At 48.7% G+C, this 12,982-nt stretch overlaps 1 protein-coding gene across 1 annotated transcript in view; it reads right to left on the bottom strand.

The window, feature by feature from the left end:
• Window positions 1-505: 505 nt before the first annotated feature.
• LOC137532081 (solute carrier family 2, facilitated glucose transporter member 5-like) overlaps window positions 506-12,982 on the bottom strand; it is a 37,523-nt gene continuing 25,046 nt past the window's right edge. Inside the window, exons 11-12 of the mRNA XM_068252257.1 lie at window positions 12,859-12,982; window positions 506-703 (exon numbers count right to left, since the gene is read on the bottom strand). The exon at window positions 12,859-12,982 is cut by the window's right edge and continues 3 nt beyond it. Of these exons, the coding sequence (XP_068108358.1) occupies window positions 506-703; window positions 12,859-12,982 (322 nt within the window). The remainder of the gene's footprint in view (window positions 704-12,858) is intronic.

Here is a 12,982-nt window from a genome sequence, read left to right on the forward strand (position 1 = left end):
GGCAGACATAATTTCATCTCTATGGTTAGTTTCAAGCTCAATGAACAGGATGTCATAAATACATGAACTGATACATTCCAACATTATAAATAGGTAGAAAATACAAACAAAATAAGAAAGCTTAGCACAAAGTCAGTATTCACAGGCACTCTATATGCTTTTTGCTGTGTGTTTCCTTATATAGTATATTCTTATTGGAGAGCAGCAGGAACTGCTTGCGTGAAACAGTAGGAGAACTCATGGAAGAACATGTGATCAGTGTAAACAGCTGATACATTTGTAAGGCTCTGATTTGCTGTGGCCAGTTCTTGCTTTATATACTATACAGGAAACAGGAACAATGCATGACTGGGAACAGCAAATCAAAACCTTTCAAATCTGTCACTTGATCCAACTGATCACCTGTGTCTCCTGCACTTCTGTTACGCGCAGGCGTGTCTATTGCTGGTGTGTAGCTATGCTGTCACCAAGAATAGTAATAACTGTGATGCGAGTCTCCGTAAAATCACAGTCTGGTAGTTATTACGTAAACCTCAGGGGGGTGTTCTTTGTAGGTTTGCCTTCTGAAGTTCAGTTTGTTGAAGTCTTCCTTTATCTCCAGCCAAGATTTTCCTTTTGTTTCTGGTAAGTAAAAGTACAGGAACAACCCTGATCCGGCGATGATGACAAGGAAGATAAGGAAACAATACTGCTTCATGGCCTCCTAGACAAAGAGAAATAATTATGAGTGCTGATAGGTAATAACTGTTGGTGAGCTGCCATTTAATGATAAGTCAATTTTGCGGTAAAGCTGCCTTTTTAACCAAAACTTAAATAATGCCAGTTTTGTTTTATTTTCGTTATTCCAATTTTGAGGTGTAAAAGTGCTGAAGCTTAGCTTTTATTGAAAGAGGACCTAGGATATTTTTGATGGTGGCCTTCTGCACAGAGACTGGCACTCTTCTCACATTTATCTTTAATACAAATGGAAAATGTTACTTTTCATTTGTATTAATGTCAAGCAACGCACCAATTAGAACTTTTGCAATGTACCAGTAGTTGCAGGGCCGGTTCAAGTAACAATTGGGCCCTAGGGCAAAATTAGCCTGGGGGCCCCCCAACAGACACCCCGACCAAAAAGCGTCATTAGAGGCCTTTTGTTGCAGCCGAATTTCCCTCCTGGGCCCCTGAGCTGGCTGCTGACCCTCCCCCAATCCCCTCCCAACTTAACAGACTCTGCAGAGTCCCTGGGGAGCAACAGCTAAGATGGGGAGGGACACCTTGGGGGCCCCTACAGGCTCTGGGGCCCTGGGACAATTGCCCATTTTTTCCTATGGTAGCTCCGGCCCTGAGTAGTTGTGAAGGGAAGTTATCAGGCCAGAGAGGTATAGCAGAATATTAGGAAACACTATTTGAAATAGATCTGTATATTGGGTTGAAAGCTTACTCTTTGAATCTATGGTATCATCCTAAAGTTACAAACACTATTGAGCAACCTTCTCATCACAATGAGTAAATGTTACGGCTAAGTTCTTATGTTTTGGGCAGCTCTAGCAATGTTCAGACAACTAAAGAAAACAATTATCATTCCCTGGCCAGATGGTGTTATTCAACCTTGGTTAATTGGACAGAGAAACCTTGTTTGTGGGAAACATGAATAACAGTTTAAAGGGAACTTATCATTTCATAAATCTCCCTAGTGACTTCTCATAAAAAATGGCTTCACAATGGCATTCTTAAAATATAAAATATGTACAATTTGATGTAATATTAAAAAGTTAAAATATAAAGAAAAGGGCATCTAAAGATACAAAATGGCCACTTAGAACAAAATGGCTGCCGCTCAGCACAAAATGGCTGCTAAGAGGTTCAAATAATCTTTTCAGCCGGAATGCAGCTTTGTTGACAATACACTGGTCAGTCAGATGTTTGTATACCTCTATTGCTTCCCACCTTCCTTTCCATCTTAAAAATACTGACAGGAATACATTTTATCAAACACACTTTCAAATTATTTAATGTGGAACAACTAATTACATTTTTTTCAAATAATCACATTGTTTGTGCATAGAGGATTTAACAAATTGTAGTTTTTTTTATTTCCTACAACAATTTTTAAATGTGAAAGTGTGAAATAGAATCATTAACAGAATGGTATTTTGAAACTATATTTTCAGCCAATATTACAAAGGTCTATTAACTCAGTTGCTCTATAACCTGTGTACAAGATGCCCTATTATCTCTGCATACTATTGGCAGGACATTGGATGGCAACAACCCCGCATTGACTGGCCACACTTGGAGATTTCAGCTAGGCTAACCACTTTGTTATTTTAAAACAACTAAAGGTTCCTATTCACTGCCTGGTCCTAATTTTCAACAATTTCTGGTCAAAGTCGAACAGACTATCGATCACTGCAGAAAGAAGGAAAGATCTTGCTTGAAAGGGGCAGACCCGTGTGCAGCAGTAGATTCTCAGCTGTTGGATGGACACCCCTCTCCTCAGGTCTCCCCATCTAAAATGTATTGTCCCGCTCTGGGTAATATGTTGGCGCTTTATAAATATAATACATAATAATAAAATAGTGCTCCCCGGGTCCCAGCAGGGTGTTGGCAGCTGTGTGCACACTCACCCATCTGCTGGCACACTCCTCTTGGGTCCTATCTCCATCCCCGTGACACTGTGGTATGTACTTTGCACCAGGGGTCCCCAAGCTTTTTTGACCCGAGGACCAAGGCCCGGCATACTGGGATGGGGAAGAAATTAAGCTCATAAAACACGATAAAGTGTATTGCAGGAATCGGCCTTGTGACGCCACCACTCCGCCCCCGGCTGCTGTTCTAACACCCCCCCCCCCCCATACCTATGCAAGTTATATTTGCCTGTCTGCGGACTGGCTGCACTGAGTGTCCTTGTACTTCCACTTTTGCGGAACATGGTTGCCGCCATTATATTACGTGGCGTGTTTCTGTGACATCCCACACGCGACATGCATTCTATACACTGGCAATCATGTGGAGGTGCAAATGCAGAAGTATAAGGATACTCAGACGTGGATGGCCAATGGACAGGTAAATTATAACTTGCACGGGCACTGGGGGGACATAAAACATTAAGGAGACAGTGGCCAGGGGTTTCCGTCACGGCAGTGGCGGCTCCAGGAATTTTTTTTAGGGGGTGCTATGCAGGTGCTGGACCAAAAAATGGGTGTGGCTACAACCTGCGGCGCGCTAAGCGCGCCGCGGCGAAAAAATGGGCGTGGTCATGACCGGATGAGGGCGGGGCTAACTGTAATTTAAAGTGAACCCAGGGTGAGAGTGATATGGTGGCTGCCATATTTATTTCCTTTTAAACAATTCTAGTTGCCTGGCAGCCCTGCTGATCTATTTGGCTGTAGTAGTGAACTGAATTACATCAGAAACAAGCATGCAGCTAATCTTGTCAGTTCTGACAATATTGTCAGAAACCCTTGACCTGCTGCATGCTTGTTCAGGGTCTATGGTTGAAAGAATTAGAGGCAGAGGACCAACACGGCAGCCAGGCAGCTGGTATTACTTAAAAGGAGATAAATATGGCAGCCTCAATATTATTCTCACCTCGGGTTCCCTTTAAAAGTGCAACGCAAAGACAGAGGGCCCAAGTTTTGGTGACCCTTTTCCGAGAAAATTCACATAATTGTGCAGGTTTTATCAAGAAAATACACGTAATGTGAGCAGATTTTAACAAAAAACACATCCAATGACCCCAATATGCACAATCGGTAGCAGATATGGCCCCAATATGCACAATCGGTAGCAGATATGGCCCCAATATGCACAATCGGTAGCAGATATGGCCCCAATATGCACAATCGGTAGCAGATATGGCCCCAATATGCACAATCGGTAGCAGATATGGCCCCAATATGGACAATCGATAGCAGATATGGCCCCACTATGGACAATCGGTAGCAGATATGGCCCCAATATGCACAATCGGTAGCAGATATGGCCCCAATATGCACAATCGGTAGCAGATATGGCCCCAATATGCACAATCGGTAGCAGATATGGCCCCAATATGCACAATCGGTAGCAGATATGACCCCAATATGCACAATCGGTAGCAGATATGACCCCAATATGCACAATCCGTAGCAGAAATGACCCCAATATTCACAATCGGTAGCAGATATGACCCCAATATGCACAATCCGTAGCAGATATGACTTCAATATGCACAATCCGTAGCAGATATGACCCCAATATGCACAATCGGTAGCAGATATGACCCCAATATGCACAATCGGTAGCAGATATGACCCCAATATGCACAATCCGTAGCAGATATGACTCCAATATGCACAATCCGTAGCAGATATGACCCCAATATGCACAATCCGTAGCAGATATGACCCCAATATGCACAATCCGTAGCAGATATGGCCCCAATATGCACAATCAGCATCACCTGAAAAAGAAAAGAAAAACCCATTTACTCACCTACAGCCAGAAGACCTTCTTTCCCGACCTCCTGTCCCGACCTCCTTGTGGCGTGCAGCGCCCGCGCGCCCACGATCCTCTTCCTTCCCGACGTCACGAGACTTCCTGCCTGCATGCTGAGAGCAGGGCTACGGGAAAATGGCCGCCCGAAGTCTGCAGAGCAGGGCTCCGGGCGGCCATCTTACCGTAGCCCTGCCTGCTGCTCCGTGCTGCCGCTGTGTGAACTGACTTGGCGTCTTTTAGACGCCTGAAGTCAGTTCACTCCAGGGGGTGCTTTGGGGGTGCTTGGCCAATTCTAGGGGGTGCTCGAGCACCCCCAAGCACCCCCCTGGCGCCGCCCCTGCGTCACGGTCACACTTATTGCGTGCAGCTACCGCCACGCTCCTGACCAAGCATGTCAGTCCAAGATTTTCCAGCATGTCTGACCAATGCACGTGACCAACTTCGCCCGAAATTGGGTGCATTGTCGATCAGGCATGCTTTTGGTGGCACTGATTTTCATCTGAATCAGATAGTTGATTGACCACCAAATCTACAGAAGTTTAGTCACCTTTAACCTTCCTTTAGCAATAGCAAGTAAATCAGCAGAAAGAAACTAATAAAATATTGCACAAATCAATGGTAAACATCTAACTTTTTGATGTAATCTGCATCCAGGACTTGTTCCAGGGAGTTCCCAGTGCTCCCCACTCAGTTCCCTCGTCACAACCCCCCCCCCCCCTTCATGGTTCCTAAAAAGTGCACTGTCTCTGATTGGTTATTTTGAGGGAGGGGGCAGGACTGCTGGTTTCCTAATTGCATGGCTACATTCACAGCCGTGAACACTAGCGACAAGTGCGGCAGATAGAGAGGATGGTTCATGCATGAGAGGCAAGCTATGGCTAAAGGAGGGAAGGCCATGCATTGATAACAAGCTACTGCAGATGGAGGGGGCGGGCCATGTATTAATGAAACGCTATGGGCAATGGAGGGGGTGGACCGTCCATGAGTGACAAGCTGATGAGAATGGAGGGGACAGGCTGTGTACTTCACATCGTGCACACATCGCTGATTGAGGAGACAGTGTTGGAGGGGGCGGGACTGGAGTTTCCAGGTTACATGACAGCTGCGACTGCACTGCAATGAGGAGGCAGGGGATGTAGCTGCGGCCCACCGCAATACGTCCTGCGGCCCGGTATTGGGCCATGGACTGGGGTTTGGGGACCTCTGCTTTACATGAATACGTACATGCCGTAAGAGTCACAGGGGAACCAGCTGCCGGGATGGAGACAAGACACAGGAGGAGCATGTCAGTGGGGAAGTGAGAGTGCACTCCACTGCCAACCAACCTGGGAAGCCTGAAAGTCAGCAATGCATGGCAGTGGCAGTTACATAGATTGCATGTCAATTGCCTGTGTGGTATAGGCCTAACTCTACATTTGTTTGCCTATTGCAGTTCTGAAACTGGATCAGTGAATAATGGCGCACAGCTCCTATGAATAAAAATGGCACCGCATTAAAAAGATACGCTTATCGCTATTTATCGTTAGTATTGCATAATAATGGCGCACAGGGAAAAAAGAAGAAAAACGGCACACACTAACGTTATTTATCAATAGTGGCACACACTAACGTTATTTATCAATAGTGTCACAGGAGCCCTAGTGGCTGACCGCACTTAGCCTTCTAAACGGTGCCAGCGCACAGATCGTGCGAACTCTGGTCGCAGTCAATGCGCAGGAACCGTTAAGAATTAGCCGCAGACAACTCAGAAGGGAGCCTGTGAGACACGGGTAATTACAACGTCACCTACTGGTTCAGAGTAAACTGCCACCACCGCGGTTACCATGGGACCGTGGAGCCCACTAACTGACTGACTAGTCCTGCGAATAAAACGGTTAAACACACGGTATTCTGTCTAGCCAACAACAAACAAACAGTAGCGTATCTTCAGAGACCCGGGATCAGTTCTGTGTGTGCTGATAAGCAGGGTAGCGGACAGTGAATGACTTGGAGAAAGTCGTTTATTCACGCAATATAAATAATTAATATATACAGACAATTATTAAAATCACAATTATTAAGACAGTAATAGCCAGTATAAAAAATAAAAGAAGGGAGAAAAATACTTAGTTCCTGGAAAGATGTCCTTTTTGTGGGAAAACAGAGTTCTGGGTTTCAATTTGAGTTCAGAGTTCAGACCAGGTGGATGCCAGCATATCCTCAAGCTGGCATCTGATGAGTTCAAGATGTTTCAGTGTGGAGGACACTGAGTTTGGGTCCTCTGCCATTCTTATGCCCCTGCTTCAGTAGGAGGGAGTGAGGGCGGGGAGCCATACACCCCCTTAGAAGATGAGATGAGCCCTCCCCTTGTCCTGGGGGCTAGAAATCATATCTACCCATATATGGGCTCTATCTCACAGAACCGTACAGGTCAGGGCGGACTTATTAACATTTTCAGGTCTGTCTCGATTTACCCAGCGCCCTGATACCAGACATGAGGGGTGGGACCCCTGTGGTATCATCAGGGCATTTCCAAACTGCCTAACTGGCAGTCCTTACCTCAGAATGTTCTGAAACTTCCTCAGAACCAGCACCGGGGCTCATGCTACACTTCCCCCACGTTTGGCGAAGCTGCCATCTCAGGAACCCCAGAAATATGACAGATCTGGGAAGTTATGGATATGCTATGAGACTCAGGTTATTCCCAGGCAAAGGCTCTTTGAAGTTTGGAGCAGCCAGCGAGGTGTCGCCTCCCCTGCTGGGAGGGAGCCAGCGGGTCTGGCTTTTAGCCCAACTAGATTGCTTCTGCCATGGTGCTTGTCACCTTATACCTGATGGATGGGCCATCAGCACAGCTTGAAGCCAGGGACTCTCCGGGGCAGATTAGGCTCAGGCTCATTAGCATATCAAAAGAGCCATCCAGCCTTTAGGATGGTGCTCTCTCTGCTAAGAAAAGGACTTCAGCTCCCCCTACACACTCAACCCAGATTGTATCGATTTGAAGCGCAATCGATGCAGGGAATCGAGTGCGATCGCTTTTTCTTCACGGGCGGTTACAGGACGCGCCTGCGGCCCCGCAACCGTCCGTGACAGCCCTCCCTGGGGAGAAGGCAGATAGACATTCATCAGCAAGATGTGTGTCGTTGCCGCTAACCTGCGAGATCTGATCTAGTTCCCCGTTGGCGTTCTGGGGTCGGCTGCCCGCTGCGTGTCGGCCAACCTGGCTGACGGGTCTCGGGTTGCCGGTGCGGCGGGAAAACCTATTGGAGCCTGTGGCTCGGTTCCCCTGGACCGGGCGCGGTCTGCTACCCTCAGGGTTGACCCGACATGGACCATTCTGGACAGGGCGTTTGCGCCACTGCAGTCGGACGTGGTGTCTGCCGGGACTGCTGACAACGGGCAGTGGGTTGGTTAGGTCAACAGCCAGCCCACGCAGGGTTCCCCTGCTAAGTGGCTGTGGACCTAAGGGAACCCCGCGGGGATCCCTGGACCTTCCCAGCTCCTGACAGACGGCACATGCTCTGCAGTAGTTTGCTACATCCCTGTTCATCCGGGGCCAATAAAACTGTTTCCGAATACCGGCAAGTGTCTTGCGGACCCCTGAGTGCCCTGTCAGAGGATTACCATGTGCGGATTTCAGCACATGTCCCCTGAACGCACTCGGGACCACAAGCCATTTGGTATTCGCGTGGGATCTACCTGTAGGGGGCTGTACAGACTCACTGTACAGTCTCCCACCTTCCCAGTACACCTTGAAAGCGGCCCCGTCTGCGAGGGGCTCAGCGGCTTGCTGCCTGAGCACCTCCAGGCTTGGGTCACGTTGTAGTGCGGCTGAGAATACGGCGCTGTCAGTTTCAGCCAACTGGCTCATGTCACACGAGGCGAGCGGCTGAAAGGTCTCATCCCTGCGGTCAGAGGAGGGGGAGGAGGCCGGAACCCCCTCCACCTGTTCTGAGCTCGGGTTCTGAGCAGTGCAGCTGCGCGGTACTGCTAGCACAGGTACACTGTCAGAATGGCACAGACGGACATTACTCAAATCATCATTGCATGCAGTAATGACATTGACAGGTATAGACATTTTTTCATTACAGACAGGTTGTACAGTAAACTCAGGTACAGTTACAGCATCATCACAACAGACAGTCTGTACATCAAACTCAGGTGCCTTTGAAGCAGGCACTATTGAACCTGGTACCCTTGAACTGGGCACATTCAACCCACCTCCCCCTGGTGCTCCCCCAAGTGTATAAAGTACCTGGTGGTGGGTGGAGAGTTCGTCTCCTTCCGTGAGCGACAAGGCGGTCGTGGCAGGTTCATAGTAGGACACAAGCTTGCCCAAATCAGTCCCCAGCAACACAGGGACTGGGAGATCCTTCATAACCCCAACAACCCTTTCTTGGATTCCTCCCACTCCCCAATCCAGCTTCACTGTCGCGTGGGCTATGTGAAAAAGGGTGCCCTCTACTCCAGTAAGGGCAAGGGATCGGCTGGAGCTGATGCTCTCCTTTGGCACAAGATGTGAGTGAACTAACGTGATGTCAGCTCCGGTGTCTCGAAATCCGGTGACAACTTTGCCGTTCACTCTAACAAGTTGCTGCTGGTCGGTTCGGTCGCGGATTTCCTGTCCGCGTGCAAACAGGACAAAATCTGATGATCCAGGCTGTGGTTCGCTGGCGGGTTGCCTCTGCTGTGGGTGAGGTGCAGGTGATGCAGATGATCCAGGTGCTGGTGGTGTCTGTCTCCGCTCCGGACAGTCGAATTTCATGTGTCCGGGCTGGCGGCAGTAGTGACAGGTGACCTCTCCAGGCGCTGCAGGCCTGGGTGCAGCAGCTGCGCTGGGTGGCCTCTGTGGCGGACGGCTCACAGGGGCAGGAGGGTCTGCCGAGGTATTGGGCTGACCTCCTCTCCAGCTGGATGGGACAGTTCTGCGGGTATCAGCCACCCGGGTAGTTGCAAAAGTCTCAGCAAGGTCTGCAGCGACAGTTGCTGAAGCCGGCCTGCGTTCTAGCACAAACTGGCGTACATCAGCAGGGCAAATGTTCAGAAATTGTTCCAGGACTATCAAGTCCTCCAGGACATCATAAGACCCTTTGGTGAGGCCTAGTGTCCACTAGCAGAGTGTGGTGAGCAAGCTGCTGGCCACATCTCGGTACGAATCCGAAGGCTTTTTCTGCCAGGCCCTGAACTTTTTCCGATAGGCTTCTGGCATCAGCTGGTACTTAGTAATGATAGCGTCTTTTATAGCAGCATAATCATTATCCTTCTCCGCAGGCAATTCTGCGAAGGCATCAAGCGCTTTGTAGCGCAGCAAAGGTGTCAGATGTCTGGCCCACTGGTCTTGGGACAGACGATACTGACGGCATGCTTTTTCAAAAGACCGCAAAAACAAGTCAATGTCTGTGTCTTTCTCAATATTACCAAATTTAAATTTTGCACTTACGGGTGGTGCAGCTCCTTCAGCAGGGAGGCTGGGCGGTGAACTCCGGCTGGCCTGTTGAACCTTTGCCATGTTGAGCTCATGCTGTCGTCTCTCCGGCGCCTCTGCGGCATCCCTCTCCGCGTGGCGTTCTGCAGCAGCAGCAGCAGCCTTGCGTTCTGCAGATTGGCGTTCCCGCTCCTCGCGGGCTTCCATGTACTGCATGTACTAGTCCAGGTCAGTCTCCATCAGCTTTTGTAATGCCTGCTGCATTACCGGGTCAGCACCCCTGGACAGTCCAGTACTGGCCAGTTCCGGGCGAGTATTTTCAGAAACTTTGGGGTTGGGGTCCACACTGACATTCTCCTGCGTAACTGTTGATGCAAGGCCCTCAGGATGCACAACCTCTGTACGGTCAGGAGTCTCAGTCTCTGGTTCCCCTTGCCTTGAGTCAGATGGGTCAGCGTCTACCTCAGCAGACACATCCAGCTCCTGCAGTTGCTGGGTATACCATTGAAACAATTCCGTTACCAGGTCCCCTTGTTTCTTGCGGCCGACATCAATGCCTCTCTCTTGGCAAAGATTTTGCAGGTCCGCCAGGCACATTTTCTTGTAGTTCCCGGACATTTCCACGCCAAATAAAATAAAACTTTTGGGGAGGGGTACTGGCTACACAGTCTCTCTGTATATATAAAAAAATATATTGCCTTCCAGCTACACCAACGAATTAGTTCGTTTCTTGATAGCGCTAGCGCTATCGTAGATACTTTCAGCACAACACAGGTCCCAACCGCTGCCTAACACTGTCACAGGAGCCCTAGTGGCTGACCGCACTTAGCCTTCTAAACGGTGCCAGCGCACAGATCGTGCGAACTCTGGTCGCAGTCAATGCGCAGGAACCGTTAAGAATTAGCCGCAGACAACTCAGAAGGGAGCCTGTGAGACACGGGTAATTACAACGTCACCTACTGGTTCAGAGTAAACTGCCACCACCGCGGTTACCATGGGACCGTGGAGCCCACTAACTGACTGACTAGTCCTGCGAATAAAACGGTTAAACACACGGTATTCTGTCTAGCCAACAACAAACAAACAGTAGCGTATCTTCAGAGACCCGGGATCAGTTCTGTGTGTGTGCTGATAAGCAGGGTAGCGGACAGTGAATGACTTGGAGAAAGTCGTTTATTCACGCAATATAAATAATTAATATATACAGACAATTATTAAAATCACAATTATTAAGACAGTAATAGCCAGTATAAAAAATAAAAGAAGGGAGAAAAATACTTAGTTCCTGGAAAGATGTCCTTTTTGTGGGAAAACAGAGTTCTGGGTTTCAATTTGAGTTCAGAGTTCAGACCAGGTGGATGCCAGCATATCCTCAAGCTGGCATCTGATGAGTTCAAGATGTTTCAGTGTGGAGGACACTGAGTTTGGGTCCTCTGCCATTCTTATGCCCCTGCTTCAGTAGGAGGGAGTGAGGGCGGGGAGCCATACACCCCCTTAGAAGATGAGATGAGCCCTCCCCTTGTCCTGGGGGCTAGAAATCATATCTACCCATATATGGGCTCTATCTCACAGAACCGTACAGGTCAGGGCGGACTTATTAACATTTTCAGGTCTGTCTCGATTTACCCAGCGCCCTGATACCAGACATGAGGGGTGGGACCCCTGTGGTATCATCAGGGCATTTCCAAACTGCCTAACTGGCAGTCCTTACCTCAGAATGTTCTGAAACTTCCTCAGAACCAGCACCGGGGCTCATGCTACACTTCCCCCACGTTTGGCGAAGCTGCCATCTCAGGAACCCCAGAAATATGACAGATCTGGGAAGTTATGGATATGCTATGAGACTCAGGTTATTCCCAGGCAAAGGCTCTTTGAAGTTTGGAGCAGCCAGCGAGGTGTCGCCTCCCCTGCTGGGAGGGAGCCAGCGGGTCTGGCTTTTAGCCCAACTAGATTGCTTCTGCCATGGTGCATGTCACCTTATACCTGTTGAATGGGCCATCAGCACAGCTTGAAGCCAGGGACTCTCCGGGGCAGATTAGGCTCAGGCTCATTAGCATATCAAAAGAGCCATCCAGCCTTTAGGATGGTGCTCTCTCTGCTAAGAAAAGGACTTCAGCTCCCCCTATACACTCAACCCAGATTGTATCGATTTGAAGCGCAATCGATGCAGGGAATCGAGTGCGATCGCTTTTTCTTCACGGGCGGTTACAGGACGCGCCTGCGGCCCCGCAACCGTCCGTGACAAATAGTGTCGTTCATTTGCCAAACAGCAGACGTTATTGTGCACAGTAACGTTAGTTATCATCAATAGCGTCCTACATAAGCCAAACTGCAGACGTTATTTAACTGCAAAACGGTGAATGGATTTAATGTAACACTGTCAAGGTTAGGGTTAGGCACCACTGGGGGGGACTTAGGGTTAGGCACCATTAGGGAGGTCTTAGGGTTAGGCATCACCAGGGGGGTCTTAGGGTTAGGCACCACCAGGGGGGTGGTTAGGGTTAGGCACCACCAGGGGGGGTCTTAGGGTTAGCCACCAACCGGGGGGGCTTAGGGTTAGGCACCACCAGGGGGGTCTTAGGGATAGGCACCACCAGGGGAGGTTTTAGGGTTAGGCACCACCAGAGGGGTGGCTAGGGTTAGGCACCACCAGGGGGGTTTAGGGGTTAGGGATAGGTACAGAGAGGGTTCTGTGTGTTAACGCTAAATAACGATAAGGCTTTAACGCTAAATAACAATAAGGCTTTAACGTTAAATAACAATACGGCTTTAACGTTAAATAGCGATAAGCGGCAAACGGATTAGCGGCAACACCGTGCGCCATTATTCGCAGGCGCCATTTTCAGTTGGATCCTCTGAAACATGAGCAAAACATACCATCTGTTCATTGAAATTTGGAAACGGATATTCAGTATGTTATAATTATGCATGTCATTTGTGAAACATATACATCTATCTTTCTATAAATAGGTCATGATTGTTTCTCTTACCACTACGAAGGGGAACACCATACCAATTATAGTGAGGCCTAGCCAGTTTACTAGTCCCACAATGACAAATGCTGCTGGTCGGGCTTCCTGAGAAAAGATTTCCACGTTGATAGTCATGGTGGTG

Source organism: Hyperolius riggenbachi, chromosome 1, assembly GCF_040937935.1.
Source record: "Hyperolius riggenbachi isolate aHypRig1 chromosome 1, aHypRig1.pri, whole genome shotgun sequence".
Lineage (NCBI taxonomy): Eukaryota > Metazoa > Chordata > Amphibia > Anura > Hyperoliidae > Hyperolius > Hyperolius riggenbachi.